This window comes from Hyla sarda, chromosome 8 (genome assembly GCF_029499605.1).
Source record: "Hyla sarda isolate aHylSar1 chromosome 8, aHylSar1.hap1, whole genome shotgun sequence".
NCBI classification, from domain to species: domain Eukaryota; kingdom Metazoa; phylum Chordata; class Amphibia; order Anura; family Hylidae; genus Hyla; species Hyla sarda.
Window position 1 is genome coordinate 96,422,144 of NC_079196.1, and position 20,535 is coordinate 96,442,678.

The following is a 20,535-nucleotide window of genomic DNA, read 5'->3' on the forward strand; positions in this document are numbered from 1 at the left end:
TAAAGTTATGTATTCAGCACACCTGTTCGGAACACTTAGTTGGTTCTAATTATTATTTCACCCTATAAAGGAAGCAGCTGTTCTGCCTCTGGGTCGCTGGCTGAGCAGGGAAGTAGAGGACTCTGGAAACTGGTAGTATAGATTTTATTTTAACAACCCTACCCATGGAGAATTCCACCCCCAGGAAACCAAATTAAAGGACAAGTCTCACAGTAAACAATTGTTCAGCTTTTAGTGCAGAAGGTAAAGTTATATAGGTTTGTAAATCACTTCCATTACCAATGCTGCTTAGAAACAAGCTTTATCTGCATTCTTCTGTCTGACAGGAAATTCAGCTGTTCCAGGTTTTCATGACTTTCGACCCCCTATTCAGGCTGTTATCAGCAGCATCCCGAGGCCGAGACGTGACAATTACCCAGAAAACCCCTGTGCTGCAGAGAGTTGCCTGAGCTCGGCCTTAGCCCCTCCCACACTGTCCTCCCTCTGTTCTGCAGTGATTGGCTGAGCAGCACTGCCTATATGCCGGTTGATTCAGATCATAGCAGAGTCAGCAAACAGGCTGATTCTCTCCCCTCTCCTTGCTAATGTTTATACACTGAGAACGGAGGAGAGGGGGGAGGGGAGGGAGCTGTCACACTGAGCACTGGGAGAGAGGAGTGCAGGGCAAGGAGGGGGGAGGTGATTGTGCCACTGTAAAGCTATTTCACTGAGAGGAGGAGGGGGAGGGAGTGATTTTACAGTGTAAAACTGCAGCTTCCACTCCAGGGTCCCTCTCTCTGAGCACTGAGATTACATTTTGTTTCCTCGTGGCCACCCTGCTGTATAGGGCTATGATTGGAGCTCAGTGTTATGTGACCACCCTGCTGTATAGGGCTATGATTGGAGCTCAGTGTTATGTGGGAGTGACTAACATAAGTTAGGGGAGGTAACAAGTTCTCTGCTCAGGCAGCTGAGAGCAGGAAATGTGAGCAGTGCATGCAGGGAAATGTAGTCTGAGATCACAGGCATAGCCACCATAACCAGGAAGTAACTGCAATTTATGAGCTGAATAGCTGGTGAATGGGGGGTGGAAAAAAAATCACAAACATGTCAGAGAGGTGGTAGGTGAATATACTATGGAATGGCTAGGTATCTTTTTTTTCTTTGCTGCATGGGATATCTTCTTTAACTGCAATATGATTTAACTCCTAAGGGGGTAAGAGTTTAAAATGTAAATTTACCTTCTTCAGCATTCTTGAGCCACTCAACAAATTTTTTCATTTGTTCCAGAAAGACACTCTTTCCTTTTGCAAGATGTGCATCTTTGTACCACTTTAAAATGGGCTCTTCGCTTAGAACTTCAGCTGAAAGACAATAAGTTTGAGCTCTTCATATTAAGACAAAACTGAAGGAGTCTTAGGAGAGTGTAAGGTGGAACCACTTATCACCAGCAGAAGCACCTTAGCATCGAGAAACAGTCATCCCCTCCTTGCACTCCCCCCTGCCTGTTTTGAACCAGCTATCCAGTGTCACAATTTCTAATAAAAATTGTAATAAAATTTATAAAATATATATTGCTGGACAATCTCTTCCTTTATTATGAATTATAGAATATTATCCTCTACACTGCTGAACACCATCTTAATAGTGTTAGCCAACATCATGTGGAATTCCTATCGCCCGAGACAAGCAGTTTCGGGCACCGGTGTAATGAGAAATTCTGTGTCTTGACAAGTTCTGTGTCCCGATCAGCTGATCAAGTGCTGAGTCAGCAGAGCTGCCAGCACAGACAATGTGATTGCACTGTGATTGGTTGATGGGAGGGTGTGTCTGCTCACTGCACACACCACACGGTTTGCAGCCTTTAGACCAGTCCAGACAAGCACGGACACAGATTTTTGCAAATCCTAATCCCTTATGCAGGCCCGTTGCTACCGGAGCGGCAAACCAAGCAATTGCTTGGGGCCCCGAGCAGAGACTGTGCTTGTCCATCCAGTAGCGACGGGGCACTTCGGGGGGCCCGCACATTTCAATTAAATTACCTTTGTAGGGCGTGGGCCCATTAAGAAACAAAGCAGGGCCGGCACCGGACAGGTCAGGGGCTGATGGGAGTACAGACGTCACGTGCCCCGCGCAGGCACGCACGTCCACTCCAATCACCTGACCTGTCCCTGCCTACGTCCCCACGTGAACCTCCAGCATCCTCCTCATGCAGTGACAGGAGCAGCAGCTGTATGGTGGTTAGGGGACTACAATGGTGATGAGAGGTGTGTGTGTGTGTGTGTGTGCGATAAGAGGTGCAAGGGGGGGGGGGGGTGTTATGGGGGTCATGAGAGGTGCAGGGGTGTTATGGGGAATGTTACAGGGGTGATGAAAGGTGCAGGTGGGAGTGTTATGGGGGTCATGAGAGGTGCCCCACCCCTTCACCTCTCATCACCCCCCCATAACCCCCCCTGGTTATAGTAGTGATGAGGAGAGGTGGGGGGGGGGGGGGGGGGGGGTTTATAGTAATGATGAGAGGTTTGGCGGGGGGGGGGGGGGGGTTATGAGGACACAGAGGATAAGAGGGGTGTATATGTATATATGATGTGTATGCATGTGTGGCAGAATTATATTTAATGGGTACAGCATGTTGCAGTATTATATTCAGGGTACAGTGTGTGGCAGCATTATATTCAGTGTACAGTGTGTGGCAGCATTACATTTAGTGGGTACAGCATGTGGCAGTATTCAGGTTACAGTGTGTGGCAGTATATTTAGTGGGTATAGTGTGGGGCAGTAATGATGGGTAAAACTGTGTCCAATCTGGGTCTCTCCAGCTGTTACAAAACTACAACTCCCACTGCCAGAGGCTCTCCAGACATGATGGGAGTTTTAGCTTTCCAACAGCTGGAGAACCACTTCAACCGAGGTGATCGGTGGGGGTCTGGGTAGGGAGGGAACACTGCTGCACCTAATGTGTGTGGGGGGGAGGTGGAACACTGCCTGCCTAATGTGGTAAACACTGCCAACCTAATGTGGGGGGAACTCTGCTGCACCTAATGTGCGTCGTTTCGACGTTCGCTCATGTTGCGCTCCCAGAATTCAAGGGCCGCGTTACCATGTCCTGACGCCGGCCCTAGAGCGTGATGTGCGTGAACATCAAAAGAGGGGGCCCTCCATGTCCATTTTGCTTGGGGCCCCCAAATTCCTTCAAACGGCCCTGCCCTTCTGTATAGAGACTGGACACATCTTTTCAAACCCTAAACTCATGTACCAGCACACATCTTTTCAAACCCTAATCTCTCACGTACCCAGCTTTTCCAGGACACACATCTTTGCAAACCCTAATCCCTTATGTATTCAGACTGGACATACTTTTTTACAAACCCTAATCTGTCATGTATGCAGCCTGGGAAGAAAGGAATAAGCGCTCCATAGAACAGTATTGTTTGTACCCAAAGTGTGAGTTTGGTATATAAATTTACTGCTCACCCTGGGTGGTTGTGTAGGCAGATGCACAACAATGGAAAAGGTATATAAGATGTCCTCCGGAGTAGGTAGAGCAATTGGATATTTTGGCTTCAGGTGAACCCGGTTCCTGGTGCTGAACGACCAGACAGGTGGATAGATTGAAGCTAAGTTTATTGACGAGAATGCAACGCGTTTTGCTGCGCATGTGCAGCTTCCTCAGGCATGACAAAGAGGGTACACAGCTAGTTTAAATAGGTAAGAATTAACCCTTTACATATCATTGCACATGGGGAAAGCACAATCATCTGACTATATTCCTACTTGCATTGTGAATAGTGACCAGGCCTCCGTAGGACTGGAGTCCACATCACACCACATGTGCAGCGAAACATGTTGCATTCTGGTCAATAAACTTACCTTGAATCTATCCACCTGTCTGGTCGTTCAGCACCGGGAACCAGGTTCACCTGAAGCCAAAATATCCAAATGTATGCAGCCTGGACACACTTCTTTACAAACCCTAATCTCTCATGTACCCAGCTTTCCAAGATTCCTGCAAAACCTACGCTCTCATGTACTCAGCTTTTCAAGATTCATGCAAATCCTAAACTCTCATTACTCATCAGCATCTTCTTGCACCAAAATGTACAGTGAAAAATCCACATGATATAGCATTTCTGCGATGTGTGGACATACCCTTAGGGTAGTGGTCTCTAAATTGTTGACCTCCAGCTGTTGCAAAACTACAACTCCCAGCATGTCCAGACAGCAAACAGTTTTCAGATCAATTTGCATAGCTCTCTAATATGTGGCCATCCACATCTTGCAAAACTACAACTCCCAGCATGCCCAGACAGCAGTTTCCTGTCTGGACATTTTGGGAGTTTTAGTTTTGCAACAGCTGGAGGTCAACAATTTAGAGACCACTACCCTAAGGGTATGGCCACACATTGCAGAAATGCTAAATCATGTGGATTTTCCACTGTACATTTTGGTGCAGGAAGATGCTGAAAAGAAATGTTCCCCAGACAGCAGCCAGAGCGAACACAGAGATCTGGAAAAGCTGAGTACATGAGAGATAAGGGTTTGAAAAGATGCGTGTCCTGGAAAAGCTGGGTACATGTGAGTTTGTGGTTTGAAAACGTGCATCTTGGAAAAAATGGGTATATGAGAGATTAGGGTTTGAAAAGATGTGTGTCCAGTCTGAATACATAAGGGATTAGGATTTGCAAAAATCTGTGTCCGTGCTTGTCTAGAGGCTGCAAACAGTGTGATCTGTGCAGTGAGCAGACACACCCTCCCATCAACCAATCACAGTGCAATCACATTGTGCTTGCAGCTCTGCTGACTCAGCACTTTATCAGCTGATCGGGACACAGAACTTGTCAAGACACAGAATTACTCATTACACCGGGCAGGCAAATTTTTCCGTCCCTTAGCCGCTTAGCTTCGGGCAAGCATGGCCGGACCTGAGAAGCGCTGCGGCGCTCTGCAGTCTGTATGGAGCGGGCTCCCGACTTGTGCCCGCTCCATACTCTGCAGCCCCCAGCTGTGGAAACTGGCATCCTCTAAAGGCAGAGCAGGGGTAGATGAGAAGCTGTGTACGTCCTCTCTCCCCCTGCTCTGCCTTCTTTCTGCAATGCAGACCTGCGGGGGAGATGAGGGGGCGTGACTTCTTGCTTCCCGTGCAGACCCGTGTCCTCGGCCTTCGCTCCCCCAGCTCTAGCTTCAGAAACGTTCGGAGAGCTGAGGGGAGGAGCAGTCACACGTCTGCACTGGGCGCAAGTTTAACACCGCCGATAATAGCCCGGCATGCGGCACTCAGAGGGGTGTATGGAGCGGGCTCCGGACTCCTGCCCCGCTCCATAGACTGCAGCTTCCGGCTGTTCTCAGTAGCCGGGGCGGCCGCTAATAGACAGCATGTGGCGATCGCCGCGGCTGGCTATTAACTCTTTAGATTGCCGCTGTCAAAGCTGACAGAGGCGTCTAAAGGGACATGTGAATGCTCCCTGGTGGGCTAGTGGGGTGGATCGCCCCCCCCCGGAAGGATGATCGTGAAGGGACGATCTACTATGGAAGTAGCCAGAGGACTTACCTCTGCTTCCTGCTATCCCGTGGCTCTGTCATTGATAGATCCTGGCTGGACCAGGCTCTATCAATGGATCGCAGAGCACACAGATCAATGAGTTCAATAATACTCTATTCAACTGTATGAGAAATCTAATAAAGTGTATAAAAAATAATAAAAGGTTTAATAAAAGGTTTTAAAAAAACAAAAACACATTAACCCCTTTCATGTTAAAAGTTCTAATGACCCCCTTTTGCTATATAAAAGCATGCAAACAATAAAAATAAACATTTGTTTTCACTTTGTGCGTAATTGTACGACTTATTAAAATATAACATTATGTATGCTGTACGGTAAATGTAAAAAATAAAAACAAACAGAATTGCAATTTTTATAGTATCCCCCCCAAAAAAGTTAAAAAGGCGATTAAAAAGTCAGATCAATACCAAAACGGTACCGATAAAAAAAAAAAAATAAAGATTATGGCGCAAAAAATGAGCCCTCATACAGCCCTGGTATGCGAAATAAATTAAAAAAAAAAAAAAAAAAAAAAGATACGGGGTCAAAAAATGGCAATAAAAAAAAAATTCTAAAAAGTTCTGAATTTTTTTTTAAATTAGTAAAACATGACAAAATCTGGTATCGCTGTAATCAGGCAGCCTAAAGTATGAAACTAACAGGTTCTCAACCACAAAAGGTAAATGGCGTAGAAAAGAAAACCACCAAATCTGCAAAATTATCTATTACTATTTCAATTTCACTTCACTATATATATTTTTTTTTTGGTCCAGAGAATGTTATGGAACAATTAAAAGGTATCATTATAGTAGGTAGTTATGGCTATTATAGGGCGAGGAGGAAAAAATGAGAGCGTAAAAGCGAAAATTGGCCGGGACAAGTGGATCATCATGAGGGACAAGTAGATTTTGCTCCATTTTAGTCCCGTGGACAAGTAGTTTTTTTTAAATAAAATTTCCACACCCCTGCAGCTACAGCAGTGTTCAAAACATTATGTTTCTAGACCTGACAACACGAGTGACTTGTCTGCCATAAAATTATAAAAAAAAAAAAAATTTTTTTTTATTGTTTTGTCTAAAGAGCAAAAGCTAGGAAGAAAAAAAAAATCCCTCCTTTACTCAGTCGCTTCATTGGGGGACACAGGAGACCATAGGACGTCCCAAAGCAGTCCCTGGGGTGGGGAAAAGCAACCGCCAGAAAAGGGCAGGTCTGGCCTGAGCCATATCCCTTCGCAGAAGAAGGGACAAGGCCCAGAGGAATCCGGAACCCAACCACCTGAAAGCCCCCACAAAATATGAGGGGTGAGCCAGGATCCAAAAAGGGAGGAGGAATCGTGGAGAGACAGGGTTCCACGACAACCGACCAAAAGGGGAAATAAAATGCCCGTCGGAGGCCTGCCAGGCCTAACTAGTCCTGGCAGGAGCGGAAACATCTTCCAAGAAAAGACTGAAATCGCAGGATCAGCGAGGCCTGGCCAGAACCCCAAGATTAGTCTAGGCAAGATAACCTGGTGAGGGAACGCCAGCTCCTAGAATAGAAACGAGCCAAAAGGCACGAATGGAGAGTCCTGCCAGGCGGCCAGCTGCAAATGCAGGACTGAGGCCAAAAGAGGGAGAAGACAAGAAGGCGGCAGTTAAGCACACCCAGAAGAGGGCAAGAACTCCGAAGGATGCAAACCAGAAGCTGCTGGCAAAGGAGGAAGAGAAATACAGAGCAAAATCCACACACAGGCCCGAACGAAAGGGCGTTCTGGCCCGAAGGAGGCTAGGGCATGGAGCCCGCTGTCGACCACCCAAACCGAGAGGCCCAGATACCAAAGCCACAGGGTCACTCTACGAGAAAACAGGTGCAGGAGAAAAACCTCAAGGAATACTATTGCCTTAAAGGGCAAGGAAAAGAGTGCGACGGGAGGACTACACCCGAAGAAGTGCACATTGGCCAGACAGGGCCAACCAAACTGACAGGCCCTCGGCCACAAGGTCTGCATGGCCCAAGAGGGAGATGAAGGGAGGTAAACAGGCCGGTAAGAAGGAAACCCCAGAGCAGCCGCCATCTGAACCAGCAGCTCTCAGATCCAGAAATAGAGGGACTGTGGAGACCCACACCAGTAGACCTAGCAACTTCAAGCCTGTGCAAAACAGCCTAGGCGACGTGCCCCAAGGCAGAGACATCTCTCCGATAGGCTAGAGACCACACAGTAAAACCACTCCAGAAACAGCAATTGTAACAGCCACCTGAAAGACAACACAATGCAAGGTGCTGAAATTGTCGCGGATTAGGGTCCTGAACGAGGTGGGAACCATCCTAGCAGTGCCAAGAAGAAAGGCAAGGTGAAACCTAGCACAGCAGCAGCTGTAACTATGCCAAATCCAGTAGCACTAGCCAACAGGGAGTTGAATGGATGGGAAACAGGAACCGTACAAGGCCTGCAGAACTCTCTCTAGGAAAGGCAAGTGGTATGGCTGAAAACCTGAAAGCAGGCCGCACCCAAAGGTATCCAGAGGATGGCAACTAAAGGGGTTAATGAGATGGCTGAACTCACCATAGGAGGGATCGCCTAAGACCATCTATACTTTGGCTAGAAGAGGAGAAATGCAATGACCGCATAAGCCAATGGTAGTAGGTAGCAAGACCCCTACTACTCCCTCCATGAAAGGGAGAATGTAAGGGAAGAATCAGTCGGAGCAGAAGGCTCACAAGCCTACCATTACGCCCCTGTGAGAAGTGGAGTGTAAACCCTGGACTAGTCAGAGCAGATATCAACGAAACACTGACAAGTAGTCATAGTCACCCTGTGACTCAGCAAACAAGGAAAGAGGGGGAGGTGAAAAGGCTGTAGTGGCCAGTGCAGGCACTGCGCAAACCTGCCCCTTCTAAAAGGGGGGAGTGCACTGGCTGCGAGTGCCACACCGGGTAGCCTGCGAATTACTACTCCTTGAAAATCACAGAAACTACCCAAAGGAAAGGGGGGAAATGGGCGCCATGACCAGCTGGTGAATACACAGGGTCACTCCAAAAGACCCATCGCCCGACGCCCGGGACACGTAAATCCAGGCAGGTGAATTTTTCATAGATTTAGCCCTCACCAAAGAAAGTAGGGTATTTAAAAGCTCAATAATACAGATGCAAAGTCATGCAAAATCTTTATTAGAAATAGTACATCAGTAAAAACATACATAAAATAGAACTGGTACAGTAGGATAACATGGGAAAGGTGGTCACGTACATTGTAAACATCAAAGTAAAGGAGAACTCCCTATCACCGACATGTAAAGTATAATACCAATAAAGTAATCAGATAGGGGACACAAATAAATGAACCAGTACCAAAAATATATAGACACCATACACAGGTCAATGCCATTACTCCATTACTTCGATGTTTACTATGTATGTGACCACCTTTCCCATGTCATCCATGTTATCCTACTGTACCAGTTCTATTTTATGTATGTTTTTACTGATGTATTATTTCTAATAAAGATTTTGTATGACTTTGCATCTGTATTATTGAGCTTTTAAATATCCTACTTTCTCTGGTGTATACTATTATAATTGGGTATTAGTCTATTATGTACCTTGTAGTGGTGTTCCCTACAGGATGGTTCTTTTTGGAGTGAAATAGATTTAGCCCTGTATCAGGCAAGCAGGCCAGACTGAGACTCCTTCTCCTCCTCCTCCCCCCCTCTTTAAAAAAAAAAATAAAATAATAATAATAATAATAATAATAATAATAATAATAATAATAATAATAATAATAATAATAATAATAATAATAATAATAATAATAATAATGCCAGTGTAGTGTAGGGTGCAAGAGCGGATGCAGATTTGCATGGGACGCTAGTCTGCACCTCACACTGGCGCTCAGGGTGTATGGAGCCGGAGCCCCTGTGGAGGAAATCTGAAGGCTTACCTCTGCCATTCATGGCTACCCCCATCAATCTGCATTTGATTGAGCCTGCCTTGAGCAGGCTCAAACAAATGAACACAGATCAATGGAGTTCAATAGAACTGCATTGATCTGTATGAGGAATCTAATGATTCCTCCTAAAATAAAATAAAAATTCAAATGTTTAAGTTTAAAAACACCCATTAACCTCTTCCATATTAAAAGTTCATATCACCCTCCTTTTCCATATAAAAATATGTAAACCTAAATATAAACCTATTTGGTATTGGCGCTAGCATAATTTCCCGAACTATTAAAAAACATTTTATATCCTATTTGGTAAATGGCTTATAACATAACATATCCCAGAAAAAAAAAAAAAAAAGGTTCAAAAAGTCAGATCAATACCAAAATGGTATCGATAGAAAACAGCCAAAAAATAAAAAATGTTATAGGGGTCAGCAAGGTGTATAATAAAAAAAAAATTAATTAAATTAAAACCTGACGGAAACGAAACAAAATGTGGTATTTGTGGAAGCAGGCCGACCTAAAGTATCAAAATAATACGTAAGTTTGACCACAAGGTGAATGGCGAAAAAAGTAAACCCCCAAATTTGCATTTTCTCAATTTCACCTCACAAATAATTTTTTTTTGTTTCAGAGCATAAGTTATGGAAAAATGAAAAAGGTGTCATTACAAAGTATACTTGGCCCTGCAAAAAACAAGCCTCATATGGGTCTGTAGTTGGAAAAATAAGAGTTATGGCTATTATAGGACGAGGAGGAAAAAAACTAATGTGAAGAAACTAATAAAGACCCCATTTATATACTATTCTGGTTGAAATTATTTTATCTACCAGGACAAGTGGATTTTCTTGAGGTACAAGTAGATTGTGTTCCGCTTTAGTCTTTTTTTTTTCTATTTCCACACCCCTGCTATTAGTGGGGTGCCAGAACCGCCATTGTGAAAGAAGCAATCGTAGCATGGGCTTCCGGTTAGAACCATAGCAGATACCATTGAAAAGCAATGTTATACCACCCATGGCAGTGGTAAAGTGTTTGCTGCTGCTGTAGAATGTACCATGCACCTGCAGGAACACAGCCATTGGACACCAACAGGAAGGGGGGGGGGGGGGGGGGGGGGGGGAACGAATGGAAGCTCAGCCACAAGTGCAGCAGACTGCACGATCCCCTGGACATAGCAGAGAGCCCTTTGTACTCGCAGGGTGCCCCCTTCAGCAACTCCCACTTGCAGTGGAGTACCGGAACTGCAGCCGCAGATGTGGAAGGCATCGCTCTCTCCATGGGCATCGTAGAGAGTCCATATTACATCGGTCCACTCACACAGTGGGGTACCGGAACTGCAGCCACTGATGCAGCAAACTTCACGCACTATATGGGAGGCAGAGGGTCCATTGTACATCTGCCAACTCTCACAGTGGAGTGCCAGAACTGAAGCTGCGGCAGATGACACACTAACCGTGGGTGCCGTAGAGAGTCCATTTGATGCTGGAATAGCCCCATGGAAGCTGCAGAGTCCACTGCACACGCTGGGGAACCAATTTCGGCCACCTGGCACAGGTGGTGAGTTAACAGAACGTCAGCCGCGGCAGACTTAGTATGGGTGACTGGCATTGCAAACAGGCAGGGTTCCACTAGGTTTCCTAGTATGCCCCAAGGGACTGTAGGGGTAGGGAGGCGAGCCACGCTGATTAGTATCCATAAGTCTGGACCTCTGTCAACACTCCCTACCCCAGTAAATGACCAATAGGTCACCACAGAAAACAGGCCAAGGCCCGAAACAATCACTCAGAAAATAGAGGCTAAGAAGCACACACAGTGCTGACTCTGGGTTCGCAGCTCAATTGTGAAAAATGCTATGTGCCGCAAACAAGCGGACCAAGGGTAAAGCACTGCAATGTTTTAAGGGGACAGTCAGGAGTTATCCCACTGCTGACAGAGACAATCACTGCTGCAGGTCACTCATGTGGTAAAGCAGAGAGTTGAGGTGAAAAGTGCATGCTGTCCACATCCCTACCACGGAAGAAGGAGTATGTTAACCCCTGGCGCACCAGTTTTTTTTTTTTGGGGGGGGGAGAAGACCGTATCGGCACCGAGTAATGGCACCGCGGCGAGATATTAAAAGCCCAATGGCTGTGGCATGTTTTTTCCCCCCCTCTCCAACAACAGCCACGATCATACAGGCGGCCCGACGTAAGTGAAAGTAAAACTGCCACCCGAAAGACTCCCCTGCCGCCAGCTGATTAAGCTGTGGTATGGCGGGAGCAGAAGCGCGCAGAGTCTGTAGTGTGCATGTTCCCCTTGAAAAGATGTCCGTACTGCATCCAATAGAGTGGGGAACAAGATACTGACTCCCGGCATCCACTCAGTTAACAAGGGGTGAAGAGAGCCAGGAGGACATGAGGTGCCCGGACCACTGCCAATATGGCATGTACATATTAACCCAGACTCCATCATCTTATACTTACCCAGAGCGGCTTCAGTCAGCTTATGGCCATACTGCACAGTGCCAAGCTGCCATAGGGAGGCGGGCAGGGGCAAGTTGGGGACCCAGACCTATGGTACTCTGCCAGGCGCTGGCAATAAGGGGTTAAAGGCCCATATGAACCTCTATGCACTGTGCCCCTTTGTCGCATGTGGGAGATCAGGCCGCGCCATGCTCCTGCCGCCCAACCTAGAAAAAAAAAGGAAAAAGAATCTAACTAGACATCTTTAACTAAAAAAAAAGACCAGGTCTTGAGAAATCCAGACCTGTGTCTGCTTCCTACTGACACCAAGCTAAAACAGGTTAGCTCTGTGCCTGTGGGTGGGTATATGCTGCTGGGAGGAGCAGGCTTATTTTTTTTGCCTAGTTTCAGCCTCCTAGTGGACAGCAGCATAATACCTCATGGTCTCCTGTGTCCCCCAATAAAGCGACAAGAAAAAAATATTTAAAAAAAATAAAAATTATTGTAAGGTTTATTACACTGATCAGATGACTGGCTCAAAAGGAACAGTCAGCTAGAGCATATCCAGTACCTGCAGAAAATTATGTTTGCTTTTACATCTCCCTAGGTGTATTCAAACACAGAGGGAGATCAAAACCTGTGCAGAGGAAAAGTTGACCAGTTGCTCATAGTAACCAGATTACTTCTTTCCTTTGTAACAGGGACTCAAATACTAGAAGCAATCTAATTGGTTGCTATGGTCAACTTTTCCTCTGCACAGGTTTTGTTCTCTCTCAAGTCATAGTTTAGATGTTCTTTTCATGTACAAATAAAAAAAATTTAAAAAAGGAACCACCGTTTAGAAACACTTACCTTTGTAAAAAAGCACCACGATTTTCTGGAAGGATTTCATAAAGTGAATGTTGTCATAACAATACTCCTGAATTTTCAGCAGCAAAGTCAGCTCAGACTGACCTTGTGTAGTAAAGGCAGCAAGGAGAGGGCTGTATTGCTAAGACACAAGAAAAGAAAAAAGTTACACACAACTGACAAGTGGCAGTTCTATGGATTTTTCTCAATTTCTTTCTTTAGTCACAGCATTGTCCTGCTTCAGTCACTGCTCAGCTGAGCCGACAACTCCTAAAGAGACATCTAGTCTTGGAAGCAGGAACAAGCAGTGACCACAGATTGTGCAAGGAACTGGGGAAGGTTAGCATCACTTTTATACCAACACTAGCAAAATATAATTTTCATCATACTGGAATACCCAATTATATGGCTGCTAAATAAGTTAACATTAACACTAATCCCAGTCTTAATATATTCAGCAGCACCACATCTATTTTTTCAGACGTTTATTCTAAGAACCTAAAATGCATCAGTAATAGCACATGGATTCTTAATTCAGCTTTAGTAAACTAACAAAGATAAATAACGCAAAGCATATTTTTTTTATGTTATTTTATTGTCAAGAAGAGAGAACTGTCTATGTCAATACCACCCCCCCCCCCCAGCCTGTGTCCATATTCTCCACAATAAGCCAGTTCTGTACTCCCAAAAAAATAATCAAGTCAGGTGATCATTACTAGAGATGAGCGAATTTACAGTAAATTCGATTCGTCACGAACTTCTCGGCTAGGCAGTTGATGACTTTTCCTGCATAAATTAGTTCAGCTTTCAGGTGCTCCGATGGGCTGGAAAAGGTGGATACAGTCCTAGGAGACTCTTTCCTAGGAATGTATCCACCTTTTCCAGCCCACCGGAGCACCTGAAGGCTGAACTAATTTACGCAGGATATTCATCAACTGCCAAACCGAGAAGTTCGCGATGAATCGAATTCACTGTAAGTTCGCTCATCTCTAATCATTACCTTCAAGTGTTTGATGGCTTGCTCTGTAACCAGCTCCTCCTTTTTATTCCATTCGACACAGCTCATAACACTTGACCATAGGATACCAATAACTGTTTGCTCAGAGATGTTTTTCTTCATTTCTTCTTTTATGTACATACTAATCTATAAAAAAAAAAATACTTATTAAGTTACCAATCTATTGCAGGCACATTAGCAGGAACAGCTGAGAATTCTCCATTACCTCTTTGAGTGGCTCTCCTCGGGACATCATTTCTTGGACTTCTTTCTGAAGCTCCTTGCGAGCACCAATCGTTTGTTGATTTCTCACATATTCCGCAAGCTCTTTTAATCCCGCATCAGTGAAATATTTTGTGAAGTGTTCTAAACTCTGCTTGTTTGCAGGGAAAAGTTCCTGAAAAATAGGGTGGTGTTAACATTGTAGAAACTGTATCAACAAGGCAGACAAAGCCAGCTGCCTTCATGCTGTATCACACAGTATTCTTTACTAGAAGCACTGTTAGGGAGACCCAATTTACTGGAGACATGCTTCTGTCCACTGAGGTATTTGGGCTGGAAATACTCCCTAACATTAATATAAAAAGAAAAAAGGAGCAGGTCACTATGGAAAAGAAAAAACCCTCCTGATTAGAGTAGAAAGTGCAAGTGGAAAACAGATCAATAAAGCGTATGCATAAGGCCCAAGGGCTTAGCTAGTGGCAGATAAATTTATAAAATTAAAAAGATTACCATAAGCCTGTTGTCCATGTTAACCTTACGAAGCATAGCAGCCACTGCGTTTATATCCTTTTCATTGATCCATGATTTAAATAATTTTACAGCAAACGCTGCTGAGACACCTGTGAAAACGAAAACTGTTATAACAAGGATGTTGCAAACTTTATGGGTGGGTAAAAATATTCTCTCAAGAAACCTCTTCCTGAGAACACCATGAAGTAGTGACAGATACTGATTGAGGAGAAGAATCACTTGAAAGTGCATGAATCAGGGTCTCCACCAATATTTTCACTATTTTAGGGTGCTCTTCAAGTAGGCTAACCTTATGAATGCTCACCTTTAAAATCCATCATCACATTCATTGTGCCTGATCCCCAGTGACCTTTCCCTACAACAGCCTTAAAGGGGTACTCCGCCCCTAGACATCTTATCCCCTATCCAAAGGATAGGGGAGAAGATGTCAGATCGCCGGGGTCCCGCTGCTGGGGACCCCAGGGATCGCTGCTGCAGCGCCCCGCTATCATTACTGCGCAGAGCGAGAACGCAATACAGGGGCCGGAGCATAGTTACGTCACGGCTCCGCCCCTCGTGACGTCACGGCCCGCCCCCGTCAATACAAGTCTATGGGAGGGGGCGTGGTGACCGTCACACCCCCTGCCATAGACTTGCATTAAGGGGACGCTGTGATGCCATGAGGGGCAGAGCCATGACGTCACGCTGCACCGGCCCCTGTATCGCCCGTCATTACGCACAGAGCGAATTCGCTCTGTGCAGTAAGGATGGCGGGGTGCCGCAACGGCGATCCCCGGCATTCCCAGCAGCGGGACCGCGGCGATATGACATCTTATCCCCTATCCTTTGGATAGGGGATAAGATGCCAGGGGCAGAGTACCCCTTTAACTGAGATATCCCAGTTTGGACATGGGGAGAGATCAAACAATGCAGGTGGGGCTGGGAAAAGACAATGGCACCAGGCTGATAACTCCTGGTTCAGGAAGCATGAAAGTGATGACAGGTGCCCTTTAAGCTTTATCTGCAAATTAATACTTTTGTTTGAGACTGCAAGGGAACCCGATAATTCCTACCTTCTTTAACCAAGTTCTCATTGTAGAGACTGTTGAGAATTGACGCAGAAAGATTTCCATTGGCCAGAAGTATACCAGTGAGCATGGCCAGCTTATTCCTCTCAGACTCTGAAAAACCTTTCAGAAACAGCAACAGCTACAAAACAAGATTTTTAGACATTGAGATGAGATTTAACAAGTGTGTGAGACAAATACTAGGTCATAGCCATCATATATAGTCGGGCTCCACCAGCAACAAATTGGACTTAAGCTTTCATTTTGGAGGTTGGATTCATATTATGTTGGATGTATCTATTGGTGACATGTTTTTTACTTTGACATTGGAGATAATATATACACATACACACCCCCTTACCCTTCACGGACCATGCTATACACTTACACCCTGAACAGTATTTGTTTATGAACCAAGTGCAGTAGCTATGCTTGCTTCACAGACTAAGTGACACAGTCAATGACATAATTATGCCATGATTTATAGCGATCACAGCACTTAAGGACCTGAATGACAGGTCTTGTGTCTGACCCACAGCATATTTGCTGTGTTGAACACATCCTATGTCAGCTGGAAGTCTTCACTAGAGCTCCATGCCTGCCACAGGAAGATCTAGAACTCTGCTTCAGGCAGACTAGCAAGACGCATATCTCATTGATCATGGCTATGCAATAGAATCGCAAAAAGCACTAAGCCTTTTTGTCCAGTTAAAAGCTGTATACGTGACTTTTCTGCACTGCCTTCAATGGGCACCATATGGAAACCTGACTGTGCATACATTTTCGCAGGCTGATAGACAGCAGGAGGACCACTCATTTTACTGATCCAAATGGAGTCTGATGTTTTGGCCACTTTCTGCAAGTACACTTATTTGGCTGTACTCCAGTAGTGCAGTAGACCATGCGAGTAAAGCAATTGTAAGGAAAGAAAAGGTACATTCATCCGGCAGAAGGTCCGAGGGGAATGAAACTTTAAATTTCTGGAGCAGCAGCCTCCCGCTGTTTTTCAATGGGATGCTGCTGCGCCGTGTACACAGAATTTTGTCAAGGAAGTTCTGCCGCAGAAATTTAAATTTCGGACTCCACAGAAAAAGGATTAACATGTTCATTCTTTCAGCAGAACCCACTCTGAAATGCATTGACAGCAGTGGAGACTGCGCACATCCAAGCAATGACTGACTCTGCGTCTCGAGGTGGCTATTCAGCTGTGTTAATAGGCCCATACTGGACTGAACTAAGTCATCTAACTACATTCAGGCTGCTATATTGAATGGAGTAGCTGCTGAGCACTACAGATATGTCAGCTTTTTTGACAGGATGTTGATGGATAGCCATCAATGCTGCTCGAGCCCAGCTTCAGAAAACCTGCAGCAGTAAGTAGTTTAGGCTACCAACCTCTCTTCCCAGTGCAGTCACAAAAGAAAAATGTTTTACCTTCTTGACCTCGTCTTCAAAGCCTTTTTCCAGGTATTTATAACGTCTGATAAGCTTGTTAAAAACCTAAAAATAGGACATGGAAAATGTCAGAACTGCATGTCCAAAACAAATCACAAGGCTTTGTTCATATTTGCATAAAAAAATGTTCTGTTGGGCTTCTGTCTCAAATTTCTCCAAATATCACATGAAGCACCATTGTCCAGTAAAAGGCTGGACAGTGATTTGACAGGGATCTGTCCTGCGCTGCTGGATTTCATCATGAGATGGATCAGACACTTTTTTATCCCACTTCTATGAGAGCAGAAAGGAAGTTGCAACACGTGAAAAAAACCCTTAAGTCTTTAAAAAAACAAACAACTACCTGAGCATATGCTTGCATGGTCTCTAGATCTTCCTGTGCAGTAAACACACAGACATTGGTACGGATCACGTCGTCAGCCAAAGTACCACCTGGTGCTAAAAAGAAAAAAAAAAAAGCTTAGATATCCCAGCAATGCTATGTCAGCAAAATGAACATGTGATATATACAATGATTTATATATAGGATATGAGGATTTTATAAGCTCACATACCCAGCATCCCACCAGCCACCAGGATGTCAAAGAGTGTTTCTGCATAGCGTCGGTAGTCAAGTTTCGCTCCTGAAGCATCAAGAAACTTTGCTACTGCTTCCAAATCGTTGCCAGTTTCGTTTAAGCCTTGAATAATGCAGTCTTGAAATTGTGTAGGGTCAAACCTCTCCTTTTCATCTACAGAGGAACACACAAAAACCATGAACCCCCAAATCAACCAGATTTACAGGACAAGGCTACATAATAGGACAATAGCTGCCACCACTTACATTTTGATATTCCTTACAGCGGGTGTCAGTGGGCTCTGAACCCTACTCATCCCTAAACTCAAGAGCCAGGGAAGCTCTGTCAGTTACATATAACTAGAGAGGATTTTTATTGATGCAAAGGCTATACACAGCCATTGACACCATGCAAAGAACAAAAACAATCGTTCTAAGAAGATTCAGAAAAGATTCTTTCCCGAAAGATTATTCATGGATGAAACCTCTTTCTAGAGGGAAAAATAAAATAAAAATCTGAGAGTTGGCTGAAAATTGTAACTATTCTGACTTAATCCAGGTGATTGGTCATTGGTTGAATAAGGAGATTTTTTGTACTCCCTGTAAAATCTCTTGTAGTCTTCATTGAGGAACACAGGAGACCATGTGTATATATGCTGCTGCCACTAGGAGGCTGACACTAGGCAAAAAAATTAAGACGTCTGATCCTCCCAGCAACATATACACCGCCCACAGGCACTGAGCTAATCAGTTGTCACAAAGCAGTAGGATAAGCCAAACAAAAGGAGAAACGTCCAAAAGGACACCAGAAAACATCCGGTGCTGTGTTCCCAAATGAAGGATACAAGAAAGATTTTTTACACAAAAAATAAACCTCTCAATCGCTTCATTGAGGAATACAGGAGACCATGGGACGTGCCAAAGCAGTCCCTGGGGGTGGGAAAAACAACCGCCAGAGAAGAAAAAGACAGTCCAGAGGCCGAGCCTTATCCCTTCGTAGAAAGCGGAATCTGGAAACTATGGATCTACCGATATCGTTTTTTTAGGGCCGATACCGATAATCTGTGAGGTTAGGGCCGATTAACTTATACCGGAATATTGGTATAAGTTAATCGGCTATTTATCCCCACGCGACACCGCTGCAGATCATTGATTTAAAAACGGGCGCTTTAAATCAATGCACTGCAGTGGCTTTTGCAGTGCCATAGGCCGCCGCCACCCGCTTCTCTGCCCCTACCTGTCAGGGTGGTCCGGGCCATCCATCCTTCCTGTAGTGTCCGTCAGCATTCCGGGTGGAGGGTGAACCGGTCCGGGCTGTACTTCTCCGGGGTCCTCTTCTCCACTCCGGGCAGGCTCCGGCCTAGTAACGCAGCATAGATGCCGCTGCGCAGTGACGCCCGTGCGCAGCGACGCACCTGATGTCACGGTGTAGCGGCGTCTATGCTGCGTTACTAGGCCGGAGCGGAGAAGAGGACCCCGGAGGAGGACAGCCCGGTCCGGTTCACCCTCCACCCGGAATGCTGCCGGACACTACACGAAGGATGGATGGCCCAGACCACCCCCATTACGGATAAGTTTAAAGGAAATCTGTCATCAGAATCACCCGCACTAAACCTGTTACACAGGCTTGTAGTGCGGGTGATCCTGATTAAAACGCTCCTTACCTGGTTAAAAATGGTTCAGTGGTTCTTAAGATATCTATATTTTTAGTTTTCTGTTATTCCCTGGCTTGGGACTCAGTGGGAGGTGTTATCATCCGGGACTCGGCCACACGTCATTCTAGCTGGGCGGAGCTGCCACCCGGCTCATGAATATTCATGAACTTAGACCGAGAAAGAAGAATTAGACCAGGAGGATAAATTCATGAATATTCATGAGCCGGGTGGCAGCTCCGCCCAGCTAGAATGACGTGTGGCCGAGTCCCAGATGAGAACACCTCCCATTGAGTCCCAAGCCAGGGAATAACAGAAAACTAAAAATATAGATATCTTAAGAACCACTGAACCATTTTTAACCAGGTAAGGAGCGTTTTAATCAGGATCACCCGCACTACAAGCCTGTGTAACAGGTTTAGTGCGGGTGATTCTGATGACAGATTTCCTTTAATTTTTTTTATTGACTCGGAGGGTGGGGGAGGGGCCCGACCGGTATAGCGGTATGGGCAAAAATCCATACCGTGGGGGAAATAAAAAAAATAAAATAAAAAACACTGTATCCGGTTCATACCGGTATACCGCCCTGGACTACGGTGGGGGGTGCGATGCGGTGGGTCGATAATGCCCAAAATCGTGATTATCGGCCAATAATAACGGCCATACCGATAATCGGTCGATTCCTACTGAAAACCAACAACCCAGAAACGCTCACGAAACAAAGGGTGAGCTAGGATCCAAAAGGCAGAAATTATACAGAGATTTGGATTAAACAGCCAACCAAAAAAATTGCAATAAAATATCATCCAGGAGGCCTGCCGGGGCAAACCAGCCTGGCAGCGGAGAACACCTCCGAAGTACAGAAGACACAGGACCACAGAGAACAAGCCAGAGACACTCGAAGGGAGAGCCCCGTCAGGAGGCCAGCGGCTATGAGGGAGACAAGAGAAAGGCAGCTGAGCACAGCCAGCAAGATGACAAGACTCAGAAGGTGGATACCAGAGCTGCTAGAATGGGACCAAAAAAAAGTGCAAGACTCATGTCCAGCCCCAAACATACAAAGAACTGGTCAGGAAGAAGGCTAGGGCAAGATGCATCCGCCAACCACCCATTAACAGAGGCCCAGACTCAATCTACTGACCCAAGGCCATCCCGCCAAAATCTGGGTAGAAGAGATCCCAAAGAGTACGCTGCATTTCCAGGAGAACGGGAAAGGGCCTGGAACAGAGGCGGACTACACCTGTCCAAGACTCGTGAAATGGCCAGACCAACCTGCATGCCCACAACCCCAAGCCCTCCCCACCGGAGGGAGAAGGCGGAAGTAAACAGGCTGGTGGGGAGGAGCAGAA

The 20,535-nt window shown here is 45.5% G+C and overlaps 1 protein-coding gene across 1 annotated transcript in view; it reads right to left on the reverse strand.

Moving 5' to 3' along the window:
- Window positions 1–1,220: 1,220 nt before the first annotated feature.
- BZW1 (basic leucine zipper and W2 domains 1) overlaps window positions 1,221–20,535 on the reverse strand; it is a gene marked incomplete at its 3' end in the record, with an annotated part of 39,392 nt that continues 20,077 nt past the window's right edge. Inside the window, 9 exon segments of the mRNA XM_056534044.1 lie at window positions 1,221–1,343; window positions 12,731–12,869; window positions 13,728–13,871; window positions 13,951–14,121; window positions 14,457–14,566; window positions 15,530–15,665; window positions 16,958–17,023; window positions 17,322–17,416; window positions 17,533–17,709. Of these exon segments, the coding sequence (XP_056390019.1) occupies window positions 1,221–1,343; window positions 12,731–12,869; window positions 13,728–13,871; window positions 13,951–14,121; window positions 14,457–14,566; window positions 15,530–15,665; window positions 16,958–17,023; window positions 17,322–17,416; window positions 17,533–17,709 (1,161 nt within the window).